This window comes from Carassius auratus, chromosome 20, assembly GCF_003368295.1.
Source record: "Carassius auratus strain Wakin chromosome 20, ASM336829v1, whole genome shotgun sequence".
In the NCBI taxonomy this organism is placed as follows: domain Eukaryota; kingdom Metazoa; phylum Chordata; class Actinopteri; order Cypriniformes; family Cyprinidae; genus Carassius; species Carassius auratus.
In genome coordinates, this window is record NC_039262.1 from 18,456,600 (window position 1) to 18,478,080 (window position 21,481).

The window sequence follows — 21,481 nt, forward strand, 5'->3', positions numbered from 1 at the left end:
TGAAAGTAATATAAATTATTTAACATTTTCCTTCAAAATTATATAAAGAGTAATCATTTATGTAGCACATTTGTTGTTTTACAGAATATTCATAGATAATAGTGACAAAGAATAACTGATAAATAAGGGGTTACCGACATCGTTTAATATCTGTTAATTCATCATCATGAGATTAGAGTTGTGACGTTCGCGAACGAACCGATTCTTTTGAACGGCTCATAAACATGAACGATGGGAGCCGAGTCGCGCTGGAGGGGAGCCGTTCTTTCTGTCATTCATTTTCCCTATGCGTGTTTCACACAGATGCACTCAAATAAGCTCCTCCGCGAGACAGAACAGTTATAGGGGGAGGGGCGCACCCAGCGTGATGATATTAAATTTGCCCAAGGACAAAAAAAGAGAGGCAGAAAAAGCCATAAAGTAAGGAACTGCTATGTATTTATTTACATTGAATTTTGTGTTCATTTAAAACTTGTTCTTTTAAAAACATTAAAATGTTCTTTTGTGATACTGTTCTTGTATAGAAATGTTTCACTAAAAGCTGTTTTGCACAGACATTCATTGCAGCCCACTTATTGTTCATTGACTTGAAGGGGCTGATGTCCTATTTGCAAAGTTTACAGTAGTAATAGTATGTAGTATGTAGACATTTCCATTTTATTTATTCTAATTTTATCTACTTTAAATATTTTTTTGTTTTCTATCAAAATGTTCTTGTGTGATGTGATAACAATGTTCTTGTGTGGAAGTGTTTGTAGTAAAAGCTGTTTTGCACAGAAATTAATTGCAGCCAGCTTTGTTTTTGATGTTTATTTGTGAGTAGGTATTGTATGAATAACATAAGTATTGGTGTGTCATATCTGAGTTTTAATTATTTGACTACAAATCTCACCTCATCATTCCTCCCAGTGATTATTTCCAGGATAAACTGAGATGCCCCCAAGCTGGCTTCTTAAAACTGACTAAATATTTAAAAAGAGCCAAAAGTAGAGTTGTGACGTTCGCGAACGAACCGATTCTTTTGAACGGCTCATAAACATGAACGATGGGAGCCGAGTCGCGGCTGGAGGAGAGCCGTTCTTTCTATCGTTCTTTTTTCCTATGCGTGTTTCACACACATTCATACAAATGAGCTCCTCCGCGAGACAGAACAGTTATAGGGGGAGGGGCGCACCCAGCGCAGGCCAACCCTTTATAGCGTGATGACATTATAATGATAGCGCCACCTGCTGGCAACGGTAAGATTGGCACATATATGGGATATACTTTGATATATTCCACTTATATTTAGGACATTAAATGCATATTTCTCAACGTTCTCCTTTTTACTAAAGCCACACGATGGCGGTGAGCCCAGGTGCGAGGGCCCGTTCATCGCTGCTTGCAGCTTTAATTTATTCTAATTTTATCTACTTTAAATATTTTTTGTTTTCTATCAAAATGTTCTTGTGTGATAATGTTCTTGTGTGGAAGTGTTTGTAGTAAAAGCTGTTTTGCACAGAAATTCATTGCAGCCGGCTTTGTTTTTGATGTTTATTTGTGAGTAGGTATTGTATGAATAACATAAGTCAACGTAGCTTTACACACACACACTTTGTACTAAAGGTAAATCCAAAATAGTGATGTCACTGTCTAAGCAGAGGGATTTGTGCAACCCTATGGAATACAGTCCACACATGACAAATGAGGTCAATATTTCAGAATAATTCAAACTCAGATATTGGTGTGTGATATCCGAGTTTTAATTATTTGACTACAAATCTCACCTCATCATTCCTCCCAGTGATTATTTCCAGGATAAACTAAGCTGGCTTCTTAAAACTGACTAGATATTTAAAAAGAGCCAAAAGAGCCGTTCTTTTGAACGGCTCTTTGAAAGGAACGGATCGCGAAGATCCGGATCCCCTCAAAGAGCCATAAATCCCATCACTAGCCAAAAGAGCCGTTCTTTTGAACGGCTCTTTGAAAGGAACGGATCGTGAAGATCCGGATCCCCTCACAGAGCCATAAATCCCATCACTACATGAGATATATAACTCTAACACATAAAGAAATCGTCTATATATACAATTAAGTTTTTGATATTACCTGTTCTTCACACCGTAAGGAAGCCCCACCAAAAGGCAGGGCATCAAAAAATTAGTTTATACTCATAGTGTTCTTCCCCACGGAAATCTTTAGTAAAAGGCGAAAGATTCATACGATCTGAGGAAAAACAAGAGTGTACTGAACATCTGAAGAGAAGCAGGAGGTTCAGATCAATGACGACACGCAGCGTAACGACGGTAAGAGACACGTTCGTCATTATCAGACATGTTCAACTCAGCTGAACATCAGCAACATCGATAAAGAGTCTTATCCATGTGTCTACCGAGCTAGTATAATCAAATACAGTTAATAAAAACGTTAGAAATGTGTGTGAAATATAACGTGTCGTGTTGCATTGTGGGTAGCTCTAGCTCGTGTCGTGGTCTTCCTGATACGTCATGCCCCATTCAGTTCCCGTGACTCTGAGATCTGACCAAAGACCTTCACTCTTTAAAGACACTAAAGCATATAAACTGTGTTATATCATAACAGTTGTCGATACATGATTATAACAGGTCCATTCATGAAACCATCTCGGGTCATTCCTGCTAAACCTGACTGGAGCTTCATAAACATTATAAACTCTTGTGAGTGCAGAGTGGAGAGAGAAACATGAGTCGATTATCACTAATCTCTCCCCAGGCGGTGTGCTGCCTTTTCCCACTTCAGCTGGTTTAGTATCATTATTTGAGCACGTTTACAACAGTCTCATGGTTTACACAACTTTAGGGGACTTTCTAAACCGAGCTGTTTCACTGGATGGCGACTCAAGCGACACCAAACGAGGATGGTCTTTTTTTGCACTTTTAACATTTGCTGAAAGATTGCCTGACATAAAAAAAGAAGAAGAACATTATAGCAAACTACAGCATTAATCATACTTTTCACGCATCATCAAACCCTTACGATGTGACGTCTTCCAGGCGACCTCGCTAAAAATGTTATTCATTAACGTTACATTAAAATATAGGCATAACCCTTCCATTAATTTATACGAATCTAGATTTAGGACAATTTAGGATATCAATATGAATAATAGCTAGCTAATCATGACCGAGTAGCCTACCTCTGTATTGATTTAAAATATGAACAGGTCATCATCACATTTTTTCAAAATTTTTCCACCAATTTTCTTCAAAGCGGAAGTAACCCTATGGGTGAGACTTCCGGTTAATTAGCCGATATAATGAGGAGAACAACAACGTGCAGCTAACGGTAAAACTGTTTGCACTACAAACCAGTGTGCTCATAATTAAGATAATACATTAAAATAATATGATAAGACACCCCAACTTTCAATATCAAGCAGCAAAACTAACTGTTTAGCTCAGCTAAAAATAGCTGGACTGAGTGGATGCAGATGAGACCAGAAGCCAATTTACAATTGGCCACGCCCCTTTTTACGATATAAAAGCAAGTTTTTAAAAGTTTGTAGATTATTTAATATATAACCAATGAATAGGAATATTAAGTTTATTTTTAATAGGCCTATATATTTACACTGCCAGAAAAAAATGCAGAAATTGTACCTTTAGGGTTACAACAGCTTGTCACTGGGACAGTACCCTTAAAGGGACACATTTGAACCTTCTTTACCCCTGAAGGGTGCATATTAGTACCCTTAAACTAGCATTACTCATATGGTCCTATTATGAACTCTTTGGGGTAAAGAAGGTACAAAGTTTCTCTTTAAGGGTACTGTCCAGTGACAAGCTTTTGTACTCCTAAAGGTACAATTTCGGCACATTTTGAGAGTGTAAAGAGGAGAAATGCAAATAAAATCTTAAAAATGACTTGGGTACTTTCTTTCTGTATGGAGGAAGATGTATTTAAACATGTATAAATAACATATAGGCCTAAGTGTTTTTAATAGTTTCTTTGCACTGATTCTGCTGTTTGGTGTCTGAATGAAACACCTGGATTTGTGTCAGAAAAAAACCTGCATATTGCTGTGTCTTTTCTAATTGAAAGGCCATTTTATGCTTATGTACAGTATGCCTGTGTTTGAGTGCCTCTGTGTGTAATTATTCTGAGGATCTGCTGTGCAAATGCCCCAACACAAACTCCACAGCATGCTTTGCTGACTTTGCTAAAAACCAAATGCAGAAAAGAGCACAAAGACAGAAATTGTTCGATGTTATCTTTCTCGGGTGGCACAGAAAATCAAACTATATCAGCATTTTTTAAATCCCTTAAGATCTCTTTAGTATCTCAGATGCTTCTTCTAGACAGCAATTAGATTAAACAGAGTGGAAACTTTTGCTTCTCAGATTATTCCCTTAAGAAATCTCAAATATTTCCTTTAGAGATCTCAACAATGTCACAAACTTAACCCTGAATCCCACGAAGAGTTAAAAACTAAGTCGTGAAAGCGTGTAAAGATATCGCTCAAACACAATATACTACGATCACGTTTTCTGTTGGCAAATTGTTCTTAATCTCCCAGTTTCTTCATGGACTGTGTCATGCATCACAGCCTCTGACAGACGACCCAGCCATTAAATAGTAACAAAGTCTCCCTCCTCAACTTCACCTGACACTCTGTCGTCTGCAAACTGACACGCTGGAGATGATCCAGGGATGAAAGTTAGACTAATGAGCTCAATCATTCGGTTTACTTTGGCGCTTACCTTTCAGGGGAGACAACCGCCCTATATACTGAAGACACCCAAGTCTTTATCCCCTCACACCTGTCTCACAATCTTAAAGCTTCCTCGGTTCTGGACAGGCTCCAGAGGTCCGTTTGCAGATGATGTCTCAGGTGTGGGCAAGAGAGAGACTTTCGATCACTGTCAGCTTTAAAGATCATAGATATGTGTGTCTATTAAAAAATGTGGCTCATTTTATTAAAGAACAGATGAACAAATCTGGTGCAATCAGTCAGAGGAAAAATATAACAGATAATTGCGCGAGATAAAATAAGAAATAAATTGTAAGAAAATAACAATAATGAGAATGAAAGTAGCAATTGTTAGAATAGAAATGCACCCTGTGAGATATGAAATTGCAGATATGACAAATAAAAGTCAAACTGTTAGATATTAAGTAAAAATTCAGATAAATAGTTGCAATTAAAATAGTTGCAGATGTGATACATATATATATAAAGACATTTATGATGAAATTAAGTCACCATTGCAAGATGTAAAATTGCCTTTGTGAGATAAAAAGTTTCAATTGTGAGAAATAACTTAAGAAATAACTGCGACTTATTTATCAAAATTACTTTGACATGAAAAAGAGAAATGAACCAAGAGAAAACATTACCGCCTACAGCCGCGAGAGGGCGCTCTATGCTGCTCTGTGCTCCTGTAGTCTACACTGCTGTAGACAGTAATGTTTTCTCTTGGTTCTTGGTTCTAAATAAATGCGATTTATAGTCCAGTGCGACTTATATATGTTTTTTCATCGTCATGACGTATTTTTGGATTGATGCGACTTATACTTAGGTGCGACTTACGAAAATACGATATACAGTCACACTGCGAGAAACAGCCACGAAGACGAAGTAAAAAAATTTGAAATTTTTTTTATAAAAAAAAAACTAACAATTATTACCACTGATCTATTATAGATCAGTGATTATGACAAATAAAGTCGTATATACTTAAAATGACGTTAATTGTAAGATATGAAAGAGCAATTGTTAATAAATTCTAAAACTCGGTATTGCAATGGCAAGAAATAAAGTTACATTTAGGCTACTTAAAATCAAGTTAGTCGAAATTGCAACTGCAAGTAATACGGTCAAATTGTGGTATATAACACTGTGAGATATAGAACACAATTATGACAAATAAAGTCCCAAGTCTAAGACCTTAAAATCGCATTACTTTTTCCCAATAATCTGAGTATTCCTCGACTTAAAATACAATCCACCCACATTAAAGTATCAGTGCATGTTTGTTTATTGTTGTGGACTGTGGAACAAATTTGATTCAGCTTAAACCCTCGAGCAGAGTTTTAGACACATATCACACTGTACACATCCTTTATTATTACTTTTTTCAGTCCCACACAACCAGCATGGAGTATCGTGCCCCAGTCATACACAACAACGGCTCTACTTGGTGAGTCGATTTACCTGTGGGAGGCCTGAACAGCTAAAGGCAAGTGTTACTCCACCACAATGAAAGTTACACAATCAAATGAATCATGATTTTCAAATGTAGGCTTGCTGGTGCAAAGCCCCGGGAGGAACAGATTGAGATCTTCAAATGAAGAATAGTTTCACTCGATAACGATTGGCCCTGTTTGTTAATACAGGAGGACAGAAAGATTCTCCCACAACAATAATAGAACAGACTCGGTGCTATAGACGATGTGCATATCATGTTTCTCTTGCACCTGCGTCAGCTCGAATGTAACAGTCTCTCTCTCCATCTGTCTCGCCTCACAGAGAGAGACAGAGACAGACAAGACGGTCAAAGTCAGTGGCTGTACACTCTGTCCCTCCTCTGTTTCTGCTACGTCAGGGATGGAGTCTTGTGACATCACTGTACACACATGCCTGAGGTACTGAGGAGAACACAGACACACACAATCTCATCTTTGAGTGCTTGTGTTCAAAACATGTTGGGACTCTCTGAATTGTTGTATAAAAGCAATATCAGCATCGCAATAGCATTGTTTTGTTTTTTTACTATCTGCACGGATTTAGCAATAGATTCGATGCAGACATTCGTCAGACAATCCAAAATGCAACGCTCTTGCTCGAGGATAGTGGATATTGCTTAGAGGGAAAGTTCACACAATATAAAAGTAATATAAAAATTCAGCCATTATTTACTCTCCCTGGTGCCGTTCAAAAGATATATGGTTACCATTTATTTTCACAACACAAAGAGAAAAAAAAATGCCCTGCTCGAGGTGCATGGTTCACAATTCGAATGAACAATGATCTTCAACTATATAAAAAAGCCTGACCCATCATAGACAGCAAAGGTACTACCATGATCAATGCACAGAAATGTAGATAGGACATCGTTAAAATGGTCCATGTGACATCAGTGGCTACACCATCATTTTATGAAGCAATGAATTAATAGAGTGTTTCTAAATTATAAGTTCTTTATGAATGCTTTAAAATCTTGGAACAAAAAACAATAAACATTCATGAAACTTTTTTTCCTGAATGTTTGTCTAACATTAGGCTGCTTGTTTCAGAAGGTGCAGAGAACATTCAAAAGTAATGCTCCCATAAATTAAAAAAAAAAAATGTTAAAATGGAATGTTTGAATAATGTTTGATCATGTGACTACCTACCTATAAACTGTGTATATATAGTACTGTCAACCATTAATCACAATTTATCAATTCCAAATCAGAGTTTTTGTTTACATGTGTGTGTGCTGTGTATATTTATGTATAACACATACACATGCATAAAAATATTTTAGAAAAATATGTTATGTTTATATATGAAATATATTTAAATATTATATAAAAAGAACATAAATATATAAATGTTTATGCATGTAAATATTTCCAAAATATATGCTGTATGTGAGTGTATGTACATATAGGCTACATAATAAGTATACACAGTACACACACATATATCTTAAACTTACTTAAATTTTGGATGCGATTAATCACTAATCAATATATAACTATTTAACCTTAAATAAATGTCATCCACCTGTATGTTGAAAGCATTGAAGAGTGTGTTTTTCTCCTGTGCAAATTAGCAGGACACACAGACTTGTGTCAGACTCAGTGCAACAACCTCCCTCTCTTTCTCTTTCTCCCACTCACTCACTCACTCACTCACAGCTGCAGAGAGAAGCACCAGAGTGGAGCCGCCATACAGCAGCAGCACACAGCGCGATGGTGCGCCTCAGGACCGCGTCGCGCAACTTAACTGCGTTTCAACACGCAATCAAACTCACGGACTTGTGAGGCAAATCAGTTCAACTGTTCAGACCTGAACTATACGCAAAATGGACAAGCAAACTACTTCCTGGACCCTAAATCAACACATCAACGAATGAGCTCATGGTGATCTCCACAGAACGGACCACGCGCCAAGCACGGTCACCTTCGCTGTTGAGGAGACTTGCGAGGGGATCCCAAGAACAGCTCCGACGCGTCCCTGGCCAGCAGTAACGAGCGAACCGGATCCCGCAGATCAATGAAGAATGCGCGAGCGCACGCACAGTCGATGAAGCCGGCGGCGGGATCATGCGTGTTCTGCCCGAGCCGAGCGCGCAGTCACTGCGGCTGGTGTTTCTCTTCGTCTTTGTTATGGATGTAGCGCCGTCACCGGCTCTGACCGCCGGCTGCCCGGACCGCTGCGTGTGCGACGACCAGCTGGTGGTCCAGTGCGCCGGGCAACAGTTAAGCGACTTCCCCGTGGATCTCCCGCTGGCCACCCGACAGCTGATCATCTCCAATAACCGGATCGGCGACCTGCCGGCGCTGCAGCTCAACTACCTGTCGGACCTGGTGTACCTGGACTGCAGCAACAACTCGTTGACGGAGATCTCCGAGTCTACTTTTGGCAACCTGCGCAAGCTCGCCTACCTGGATCTGTCTTTCAACAGCCTGACGCAGATCGAGGACCGGACGTTTGGCCCGCTGGCCAGCCTGGTGATGCTGAGGATGACGGATAACCCGGGGCTGTCGGAGATCCACCCGGACGCGTTCGCGGAGAACGCGGCGCTGCAGGTGCTGGACGTGAGCCGCAACAACCTGACGGCGCTCAACATCAGCTCTCTGATCGCGCTGCCGGCGCTGCGCTCGCTGGGGCTCAGCGGGAACCCCTGGAGGTGCGACTGCGACACGGAGGACCTGTGCCTCTGGATCCAGATAGAGGGCTTCAAGTTCCAAGGTGGGATCATGAGCTTCTTGTCTTTAGCTGCATGCTCTGAAACTTTCCAAGTCCATTGTATGGCTAAAAACCCGGCAGCCATGGTTGCCACAACTATAATAACGATGTTTGTCAAACATGGTTTTAATAATGTACCATAAAAATGCACAGGTTAGTAGGTTTTGTAGTAATTTAGGCCTTTTTACAGTATTTCACAATACACTGACATTGTTTTATTTTTTTAAATAAAATATTTTCTGCTGTGTATGGTAAGCTCAAATAAAGCCAATTAACTTTTTTTAAATAATAGAAATATAATAGTATTTTATAATAGTATTTATTTTATGATGCACTTTTCAACTACCTTATAGTTCTGTAAAGTGCCGAACAACCATGAAAAAAAACCTAAGGACAAACATAACACATCACATTAAACACCCCTCAACAAGTCAGCACCCCTAATTAAAAGCCTTTGTATGCAAATAGGATGAACAACGTTTTTTACTGTGCATCATATCAATGTATCAAAATTGCCAATAAGTAATTTTTTGTTTAATAATTAAGTGACTTATAATATGAAGATACTGGAGCAAGTTATGATCATCTCTTTCAGCTACGAGCTAAAGTCTTTAACCGCTGCTGCATTAACAAATGTTACTGCCTTTCCTCCAGGCATCATAATTGAGCATAATGGAAGTGCTAATTGTTAATTAGTCATTTAGCTGATGATTTTATACAAAGCGTCCTCGTACACATATTATACAGTCTCCCAGGGGCAACTTGGAGTTATGTTTCACGATCAAGGGCACTGTGTGTCAGCACTAACAAGTGATGAAGTAACCACAGTTTCCAGGTCGGATAACATAAATGTTATAAAAATTTAAGATTCAACCATTTCAAATAAGTTGAGCACTAATCTACACAGCCCCAACTTCTGAAGTCTGACCAACAACCAGCCTCAGTTAATGACTGGAATGCATTACCGTTGCTTTTTCTTTTTCCTTCGAGCCACACTGATGAATATTAAATCTGTGTGTCAGTGAAATATCATTATTTAAAAAAATACAATATGTAGTTTAAGGTGATTTCAATTAATTCCAGTGTTGGTGCCAGGAGAGAGAGGAAGGGAATGAAAGGCCAGCTAATTATCTCCACCATTAGACCTCTAGAGTGAGTAGGTCTTTATCAGTCTTATCACCCCAGTTCACGTTATCGAGTTATTCAGGCTGATAATTTGATCTGAAGACTGTGTCTCGGTGGAGCAGAGGGCAGGGCACAGGCAGACCCTGACAGTTTAGTCTTAGGGCAAATGTACTCAAATGTTAATCTCTGCACAAACGTGACATTTTGAGCTGAATGCTCATCGTTATTTTTAGTCGAGCAGCTGTAATTGAACTTCAGATGTGTGTGCTTCACATGATCCATGTCACGGTATATGAATAATGCATGCGTGTGGAAGGGCTTATCCAGTTTTTGTGGATGGTTATTTTCTTTCTTCCAGTTCAAAACCTTGCTTTAGTGCAATGATTGATTGACAAGGTAATAGGAAGAGCTTTAGTGTTGTCCGAAATGCATTTGGCCAGATTAGCGTTTACACTACAGTACAAATAGGTTTTGGATTGCCTCTCAATGTGGTTTGAGTTACTTTCTGACCCTCCACATTACTGAAATGTTCTGAAACCCAGAAACATATAAGAACATTGTTAAAATAGTCCATGTGACATCAGTGGTTCCCTTTATGTGAATTTAGAAACTTTATCATTTCCCAACAATTACAGAAAGTTAGATAACTATGTTTGCAAATCCCACCTCTACCAACATTGTTCAACGATATGTTGTTTCCCGAATCCATAGTTCCAACAGGGATCTGAAAACAGCATTTTCAAGTTTCAAGATGTTTACAGCAAAAATCTGACATTTATTTGATCTCAAATTGAATAATTAGCAGTTACGTTATGCTCCATCAGCTACTTGACGTCATTATAATGTGTTAAACAATATAGTTCAAATGATGAATGTGTAACGAAGTTTCTACATTTTCCAGAAAACACTCATGACTAACTACTTAGTTTCTCAATGCATCGGACTAATAAGGCACTTATTTAAATAAATGTAAATTAACTTATTGGGCCCCCTGGAAGCTTGCTGAGGCCCCCAATGAGTCCAGGCCCCCTGTTTAAAAACCTTTTGGTTAAAAACCTCCAAAGTCTAAATCAGATTTGTAAGCATTGGGTCTTCTGTGTGTTTTGCTATTAAGACCTGAATGGATTTGATTTGGGTGTGCTAAAATCAGATTGAACAACTTTTTATTTTATTTTTTTGCAGAGCAATTTTGTTCTTGGTGCTTTGTCAGCTGTTACACCATAATTAAGCTGTTAAAGATAGAGCATAGAAAGTATAGAAAGTATAACAATACACACAATCTGTCCAATCCATCTTTCCAGAAATAAGTTAATGTAGTCTGGGAACTTAATAGAGAAAATGGAGCTTTTCCAGACGTTGAGATTGAACATAAGCTCTGGCCTCTCCGTTATCGGGGAGCAAAACCCTAAGAATGCAAAAACCTAATTTCTCTGTCTATTCAAAGACACGCTGTCTGTCTGCTCATTGTCTCTCTCCTGATTAGACTCTCTGACGTTTTGGTGTTGCTACGTCCACAGAGAGCAGATGGCTAATTATGTCTTTTTTTTTAAAGATGATATGAGAATTCTTGTCCCATTATATAATCCTGTCCAAGCACTCTGACTGCACCAGCTTACAAGAGCACTGGTGCGTCTCTCTTAATCACCAAATATCACCAGCTTCAGATGAGAATACTTGTTTGTGAGCAAATTAAAGTTATTGTTCACTAAAAAATGAAAATACTGTCATCATTTACTCATCCTCATGTTGCTGCAAACCTGTGTGACATGAACAGAAAAATTCTGAAGGATGAGAATATGAGCTTTCTACCTTTAATCAGATACAAAATCACCATAAAAATATCATAAAAGTGATTAATATGACTTGTGTGCTATATTTCAAGTCTTCTCAGTTATTCATCTCGACTTGAGAGAAGTGATGTCTGATTTAATGAACCCTAGTTTTGAGTCAGATCTACAGTTAATCAGACTTTTCCAGTTCTTGAATTCAACTCACTCAGTGATCTAGGCACAGCAGTTTACGGAATAAAAAAAACTGTGTTAATCCCCCAAAATGCATAAATTTGATCTATAGTTTTAACAAAAGTCCTGAAGCTGTCAAAAGTCAGATGACACATTTTGCATCATCCAATGGATATTTGCTGAGAAAAAAATATGTGGTTATGTGATTGCAGGTAACATGGGCAAAAAGTGCTTCACATTATTCATTTACAAAGCTGGTTGAAAATTTACATTTACATTTACATTTAGTCATTTAGCAGACACTTTTATTCAAAGTGACTTACAAATGGGGATAATGGAAGCAATCAAAATCAACAAAAGAGCAATCATATGCAAGTACTATAACAAGTCTCAGCTTAATGCAGTACATGTTGCAAGGTTTTTTTATTATATAATAAAAAGAAAACAATTAGAATAAAAAACACTAGCTTTTCTAATATTTTTGTAAAGAAAAAAACAGTTAATGAATAGAGTGCAAGTGAAGATTTTTGAAGAATTTAATTAGAATAGAGAGTGCTAGAGTTTAGAGGGTCAAAAAAAGAAGGAAGATATGTGTTTTTAGCTGATTCTTGAAGATGGCTTAGGACTCAGCTGCTCGGATTGAGTTGTGCAGGTCATTCCACCAGGAGGGAACATTTCATTAAAAAATCTGTGAAAGTGACTTTGTGCTTCTTTGTGATGGCACAATAAAGCAACATGCACTTGCACAACGCAAGCTTCTAGAGGGCACATAACTCTGAAATAATGAAGTTAGGTAAAGGGGTGCAGAGCCAGTGGTAGTTTTGTAGGCAAACATTAATGCCTTTAGTTTTATGCGAGCAGCTTTTGGTAGCCCATGCAAATTGATGAACTGATGAGTGACATGCATTCTTTTTTGTTCATTAAAAATTTATCTTGCTGCCGTGTTCTTGATTAATTGTAAAGGTTAGATAAAAGAAGCTGGAGTACCTGCCAAGAGGGCATTGCAATAGTCCAACCTGGACCGAACAAGAGCTTGAACAAGGAGTTGTGCAGCATGTTCTGAAAGAAAGGGTTTGATCTTCTTGATGTTGAATAAAGCAAATCTGCAGGATCGGACAGTTTTAGCAGTGTGGTCTGAGAAAGTCAGTTGATCATCAGTCATAACTCCAAGGCTTCTGGCTGTTTTTGAAGGAGTTATGGTTGATGTGCCTAACTGGATGGTGAAATCGTGATGAAACGATGGGTTTAATGGAACAACAAGCAGTTCTGTCTTAGCAAGGTTGAGTTGAAGGTGATAGTCCTTCATCCAGCAAGAAATGTCTGTTAGACAAGCTGAGTTGTGAGCAGCTATTGTCAGATTATCAGAATGGAATGAGAAGTAGAATTAAGTGTTATCAGCATAATTCTGAATGACAGAGCCTAGTGATACTATGTAGACAGAGAAGAGAAGTGGTCCAAGAACTGAGCCCTGAGGCACCCCAGTAGTTAATGTTGCGACTTGGACACTTCACCTCTCAAGCAGTGGACAGATCCAGCAAGATTATTATTGAAGATTTAGAATCTGCTCTTGCCATTCTTAGGGCTTCAAAAACTGAGAGCAAGGCAGGAGGTTGTTCTGAGTGAGAAAGGCAGAAACTTAGTTGAACATAGCTCGTTTAAATGTTTTTGCAATGAAAGGAAAAAGGGAAACCAGTCTGTAGTTCTCTAAAAGAGATGTGTTAAGGTTGGGTTTCTTAAGTAGTGGGATTATGGGAACCTGTTTTAACTGCTGAGGGAAAAACACCAGTGTGAAGGAATGTGTTGATGTGAGTGAGTGCAGGTACAACTGCAGGAGAAATGGCTTGAAGGAGATGAGATGGAATAGGATCAAGTGGATAAGATTAAAAAGGATGAGTTTGGAGACTTCTTCCTCAGAGAGTGAAGAGAAGGATGTGAACGAGTGTATGGTTGATGGTAAGATGTGCTTGTCAGATTGTGGTGTGGAAAACTGTTTGCTGATGGTTTTAATTTTATTAATGAAGAATGTGGCAAAGTCGTCAGCTGTTAGAGTTGATGAAGGAGGGGAGGAGGACAAAGGAGTGAGGAAAATGTTTTAAAGTGCATGCAAGAGTTAGACGAATTGTTAATTTTGTTATGATAGTATGTCATTTTAGCAGTGGAGACATTTAGCAGTGGAGACATTATCAGAGAAGGAAGAGAGGAGTGACTGATAAATAGGTCAGTAGGATTTTTTGATTTGTGCCACATACTTTCAGGAGCCCCGAGCTTAGAACTTAGAGTTCAGTCCTGAATTACTAGTAATAGATGTAATGAAATCTGCTTTGTTGACTGCAGACTAACAATTCCAGAGACCAATAGAAAAAGAAAGTAGCGTATTAGCAGACATGGGAAAAGTGCGCAGGTTGTTATTGCACTGCCTTTAGTGTGTGATCTGTGATGCATGGTTTGTGAGTGGTATTAATAGTATGGATATGGAAACACATAGTAAGAGTTGGTCATTAAAACTGAAACCGAACTGAAGCAAGTGTAGAAAAGAGGATGAATCAAAAGCGATACTTATGTCCCTGCACGGTAGAGTCGATGGTCTTTAAACTCTTCAGTCTTAACAGGAGGATGGCTTCACACAATTGCTGCCACAGTTTGTAGCAAATTGATAAACGTATTCTATTTCTATTATATGATGAAAGCTCCAGTTCACATTCATTGTAGTTTTTTGCAACAACATACAGGTAAGTAGTCATTCCAAACCTGTTTGATTTTCTTTATTCTGGAATTCTGAAGGGCAATGCACAATTTTAGTGAGCTATACTCTTTTAACGCACTCTCCTCTGTCTACTTGTAACTAAAATGTAGAAAGAAACACTGAAGTATGTAATAATACTCTTTTGTGTGTGTGTTGGTGTGTATAGAGTCTATTAAGTGTGTGTTTGGTGCAGATTGAGTGACCACTCTGTGTGATTCACACCACTTTAGCATCTGTGAGTCATTTTGCATTTTCTGCCTCCCTATCTCTCTCTTTCACCCTGAAATATTCGCAAACAGGCCTTCAAAATGCTTCTATTTAAATCAATGTCTTAGTCCAGTGCAGTATGCTAATTACAATTCTCCGCGCAGGGTTCCTTAAGAAGAGAAAGTGCCGAAACCAATGTTGTAGAGTTGGTGTCAGCCTGAGCTATAAATGTAGGATGAAATCCTGATCCATCACCATCCTCCTTCAGCGTTGGGTGTTATTGATCTTTAAAGATATCTCCTGCAGTTTATGTGCACTGAGAGAAGTTAACGTGAAGTAAAGCAGTTTCTTTGGTTTCACAAAGCATCACTCTTGGCTTGTGCTGTCTTAACAACCCCTTGAACTGACTTTAGGAATGTAAATTAATTAATTTCTTTCCTGTGTTGACATATTTACTGTTGAAACAAAAGGACATTTTGAAGGGCTTGTGCTTATTATTTTACAGCCAGTAGCCTTTAGTTTACACCACAGCCCAGAAAAACTATGCTTTGCTACTTGCTAGTTGGTGGTGGTTTGCAATGGTCGGGTATTTGGTGAGTTAACACAACCCAGTTAGCCACTATAACTACATCTTCTTGAGCTAAAAAAGTATATATTTCTTTTAAATGTCAATAACAATTACGCTAATTAAATGAAAAACAAGCGACATATAATGATAATATTCTATTACAATACTGATTTTGCTCTCGTGGACTTGTCTGCTGCTTTTCATGTCACCATGGAAACCCATTTCTAAGTCTGAGTGAAAAGAATAAAAATGTGTTTGCAACTTGATATCTTCACAATGGCAGTTTCATTTTGCACAGTTGATTTTATTGCAGTTGCAATGTTTCTTGTAATTTTAAAGACTTTTCTATCAATTGCAGCTATTTTTCATAATTATAACGATCTGGGTGTGATATATATCTTCCAGTGTGACTTTATATATTACAATGTGACATTACTTCTCTTTATAAATCTCTTTATTTATTGTTTAAAATAATAAATACAGTTATGGGCATAACATCGGCCGTAGCTGTAGGACAAGATGGCGGATAGCAATGATTGCACATGATATCCATGTTCAGATTGGGCAGATTGCATGTTAAAGCTCCCTGAGAATGGTCAATTGGATCTTTTTTTTGCGCAGTTGTGATCTTTTAGCTGTTATGTATAATGTTGTTTCTCAAAATTGTAACTTTCTATCTCACATTGTCATTTTGTATCTCACAATTGATCTTGTAATTTCAACTCTAATTCTTGTCATTGTGATCATCCAAAAGAAGTTTATTAAGGGAAAAATCACAGTTACTAGTTAACACTGAGTATTGGTCTTCAAACTAAAGTGTGACCTTGTTTCTTATCATTTGCGACTTTTCTAGTAATTGCGACTGTTTCTCATGATTATAATTATCTGGGTTTGATTCATACTGTCATACATAATTCATGCATCTTTTATTTTGTTTCACAATGTGTCTCTGGTTGTGACTTTATAAATCTCAGAATTTGTCTTTTTATCTTGCAGTCTCTCAGTTGCAACTTTGTTTCTGATAACTGAACTCACAACTTTTAGCTGTGACTTCATTTTGCGTAATTGCGACTTTATATCTTATAACTGCAATTTACAAACTCAGTTTCTGAAAATTGTGACTTTAAAACTGTCCCAATTGCCATTTTAATTTTTTTGTATGATGTAGAAAAGGGCCTCCATATATCTGAGTGCAGGATAGCTGCTGACTCCCCAGTGAAGAGTTCGGGATTGTGTGGGACATCATTTTTCTGGGTCTATAAAGTCAGCAAATGACATCTGGGATTGGTCATTGAATTTTTTCTAGAGCGACAACATACACAGACCAGTAGCAGCTCTGTTATGATGTCTTCTGGCTTGATTACTTCATTTTGTGTTTGTAGATGGGCATGTTTTTGTGACATATCAGGACACAACTCTGTATAATGACATGAGTATGACACAGGTATTACAAGGAGAGGGTGATTTATGAGGACATAACCCATGTCCCCATTTTCCAAAACGCTTATAAATCATACAGAATTAGTTTTTTTTGAGAAAGTAAAAATGCACAAAGTTTCCTGTGAGGGTTAGGGTTAGGTGTAGGGTTGGTGAAGGGCGATAGAATATACAGTTTGTACAGTATAAAAACCATTACACCTATGGGATGTCCCCACTTTTCACAAAAACAAACATGTGTGTGAGCGTGTGTGTAATGAAGCTGAAAATTCAGTTTTGGCCTCACAGAAATAAATTAAATTTTAACGTAAATAGAAAAGTGTTGGAATAATATTTCACATTATTACTTTTTTTGTTATTGCAAGTAAATGCAGCCTTTGTGAATACAAGTCAATTCTTTCAAACACAATTAAAATTCTTAATTATTCCAAAAACTTTTGACTTTTTAATTCTAATTAGTAAGGTTGCACTTGATGCCCCATATCACAGTTGCATGCTGTATTTTAGTATATCTTCACCTGATCACTCTCTGTTCCAGTGAAACCTCTAAATAAAATAAAAACAAACTGATACTGATATACATCCACTGACAAATAGTTGCTATTTTAAAAGCTTTATTTGTTAACTGTATGTGTCACATACTCTATAGTGTAAATGGTGTCTCTAAACGTACTACACACAATTGTCGCATTCATTTTTCATGTGCTTAGTACCCACAGGATGAGGTGGCACTTAACGAACTTACCGTGAGCCCCAGGCTCGCCTTTAAATCAGACCCTATTAGCAGAAGCATCTGGCGTCGCACATGCCTCTGCATCCACTCAGTGTGCAACACCCACACTCCCATACGCTGCATTTACTACACCACTGCAGGACTCACAATTACCTCTCACATCTAATCATCCAAACACCCTTATCCATGTGTCAACACTTCAGCACGTTACCCAACAAAAACACGGCTGCAGAGAGCAGCATGTAACTTTTTTCAGTTATAAGTGAATGCCTGTGTTTATTTGAAGTAAAACTTGATTTCAATTCAGCAAGATGGTGAAATTTAGTTTCTCAGCACAAGAAGCCTCATTGAAACACACAAACACACACTAAACAACTGGAGAAGAGGTATCCCCAAAGGAGGAAGTCTTCAATGTGTGAGTTAATGAAACTTGTGGTTCTCTGAGGCCCAGGACAAATAGAGAAAACATGTATGAGAACACACACACACACACACACACAAAACCCTTTTATAATTATTATAAATTTTGAACTGCTTAGTATTTTTGAAGAAACTGTGATAAACTGCCACTCAAAAGTGTGATTATTTTTTAAATGTACATAAATAATACTTTTAGGGATGCATTCTACTGATCAAATATGTCAGTAAAGACTTATAATGTTAAACATGATTTCTATTTCAAGTGAATGTTGATCTTCTGAATTTTCTATTCATCAAAGTAACTTGACAATATTTCGGAAATATCTTTTTAGTCAAAACAGTTTTAAACATTGCTATATGAAGAATCATTATTAACAATTGAGCAGCAAATCAGCAAGTTAGCATGATTCTGAAGGATCATCTGTCACTTAAGACTGGAGTAATGATGCTGAAAATGTAGCTTTGCATCACAGGAATAAATTACATTTTAAAGCAGTTATTTTTATAATATTATTTTTCACAATATAACTCTTTTTACTGTGTTTTTGATCAAATAAATGAAGACTCTGTGAACATAAGAGACTTTTAGTGTTTATAATCTGAATGAATTACAGTATTGTTCAAAATAATAGCAGTACAATGTGACTAACCAGAATAATCAAGGTTTTTCGTATATTTTTTTATTGCTACGTGGCAAACAAGTTACCAGTAGGTTCAGTAGATTGTCAGAAAACAAATGAGACCCAGCATTCATGATATGCACGCTCTTAGGCTGTGCAATTGGGCAATTAGTTGAATTAGTTGAAAGGGGTGTGTTCAAAAAAATAGCAGTGTGGCATTCAATCACTGAGGTCATCAATTTTGTGAAGAAACAGGTGTGAATCAGGTGGTCCCTATTTAAGGATGAAGCCAACACTTGTTGAACATGCATTTGAAAGCTGAGGAAAATGGGTCGTTCAAGACATTGTTCAGAAGAACAGCGTACTTTGATTAAAAAGTTGATTAGAGAGGGGAAAACCTATAAAGAGGTGCAAAAAATGATAGGCTGTTCAGCTAAAATGATCTCCAATGCCTTAAAATGGAGAGCAAAACCAGAGAGACGTGGAAGAAAACGGAAGACAACCATCAAAATGGATAGAAGAATAACCAGAATGGCAAAGGCTCAGCCAATGATCACCTCCAGGATGATCAAAGACAGTCTGGAGTTACCTGTAAGTACTGTGACAGTTAGAAGACGTCTGTGTGAAGCTAATCTATTTTCAAGAATCCCCCGCAAAGTCCCTCTGTTAAAAAAAAGGCATGTGCAGAAGAGGTTACAATTTGCCAAAGAACACATCAACTGGCCTAAAGAGAAATGGAGGAACATTTTGTGGACTGATGAGAGTAAAATTGTTCTTTTTGGGTCCAAGGGCCACAGGCAGTTTGTGAGATGACCCCCAAACTCTGAATTCAAGCCACAGTACACCGTGAAGACAGTGAAGCATGGAGGTGCAAGCATCATGATATGGGCATGTTTCTCCTACTATGGTGTTGGGCCTATTTATCGCATACCAGGGATCATGGATCAGTTTGCATATGTTAAAATACTTGAAGAGGTCATGTTGCCCTATGCTGAAGAGGACATGCCCTTGAAATGGTTGTTTCAACAAGACAATGACCCAAAACACACTAGTAAACGGGCAAAGTCTTGGTTCCAAACCAACAAAATTAATGTTATGGAGTGGCCAGCCCAATCTCCAGACCTTAATCCAATTGAGAACTTGTGGGGTGATATCAAAAATGCTGTTTCTGAAGCAAAACCAAGAAATGTGAATGAATTGTGGAATGTTGTTAAAGAATCATGGAGTGGAATAACAGCTGAGAGGTGCCACAAGTTGGTTGACTCCATGCCACACAGATGTCAAGCAGTTTTAAAAAACTGTGGTCATACAACTAAATATTAGTTTAGTGATTCACAGGATTGCTAAATCCCAGAAAAAAAAATGTTTGTACAAAATAGTTTTGAGTTTGTACAGTCAAAGGTAGACACTGCTATTTTTTTGAACACACCCCTTTCAACTAATTGCCCAATTGCACAGCCTTAAGAGCGTGCATATCTTGAATGCTGGGTCTTGTTTGTTTTCTGACAATCTACTGAACCTACTGGTAACTTGTTTGCCACGTAGCAATAAAAAATATACTAAAAACCTTGATTATTCTGGTTAGTCACATTGTACTGCTATTATTTTGAACAATACTGTATGTCACCTGAAAAAGTTTTTCTTGACAAAATGCAGTTTCTTTCATGTATTTTGAGTCAAAAATATAAAAGACAGATGAATTTCGTCAACGTAAAATGCACAGAATTGAAAAATAAAATAAAATAAAGATGCATTCACTGCAATTCCTTCTAATTTGTGCACATAATGAATTCAAGATCTGACTGATGTCACCAGTCCCAAACTTACTGGCTGGATTTAAAGGAAACAAATTTAAGAAGGCTCTGGCTGCAATAATCAGACTCTCAGCCAATATCTATTTGTTTAATTTTCCCCTTGAGTTTACAAGAAAACCAAAAATATATAAAAGATGAATATTTAAGTTGTTTTTGTCCATACAGTGAAAGACAAAGTGCTTCTACCTACATTTTTTTTTTGCAAAACTACAAAAATATATCTATAGGTACATGTCTCTGCACCTTACATCTGAATTGAAAACTAGTGGCATGTAAAACGCAACCCCCCCCCCCCCCCCTTTTCACACAAAAATTATGAATACAGTGGCAGATTGTTGTTGAATAAAGACTTATTTCATTGCATTTCCTTGCACAATACTGTTTTTTGACCTTTTACCACAGTTTATGATTTGTAAACTAATTATTTTTGACATTTTCAATTAAATTCAATTCAAGTTTATTTGTATAGCGCTTTTTACAATACGAATTGTTACAAAGCATCTTTACAGAAAATAATGTTCTACAATATTTAGTAGTAGCTTATGGTGGTGACTGTCAGTTTGTGCACGTTTGACAGGATTTTTAGAAAAAATTAATACAAGACGTAATCAACTAGACGATGAACATTATTAATATTATTAATTAATAATTTTTATATGATTCAGTCACACATGTAGCAATATTTGTTAGTTCTGTTTGTTGATTCAGGGTTAGCATCATCTGAGGTCCTCTGAGGGTCAGCATCATCTCTTCTCAGGTGTTCTGGATCCAGACTGGAGCTTGTGTAAATCCTAGTTACCACGGGATGTAAATCCTGTGGCAAAACAGAGAAACAAAATAGAGACATCATTAGCGCAGCTGCTGATCCAACAAACTAAAATTAGTTTAACCCAAGCTAATGAATAAAAATGCACCTTTGATCAGATGCAACACACA

At 37.6% G+C, this 21,481-nt stretch overlaps 1 protein-coding gene and 1 non-coding gene across 2 annotated transcripts in view; one reads left to right on the plus strand and one right to left on the minus strand.

The window, feature by feature from the left end:
- Positions 1 to 2,109: 2,109 nt before the first annotated feature.
- LOC113037976 (U5 spliceosomal RNA) lies at positions 2,110 to 2,225 on the minus strand. The gene has a single exon (XR_003274720.1). It is a non-coding gene; the product is annotated as a U5 spliceosomal RNA (small nuclear RNA).
- Positions 2,226 to 8,074: 5,849 nt separating this feature from the next.
- LOC113121103 (leucine-rich repeat-containing protein 52-like) overlaps positions 8,075 to 21,481 on the plus strand; it is a 49,480-nt gene continuing 36,073 nt past the window's right edge. The window contains exon 1 of the mRNA XM_026291345.1: positions 8,075 to 8,920. Coding sequence (XP_026147130.1) covers positions 8,272 to 8,920 — 649 coding nt within the window. The 5' untranslated portion in view covers positions 8,075 to 8,271. The remainder of the gene's footprint in view (positions 8,921 to 21,481) is intronic.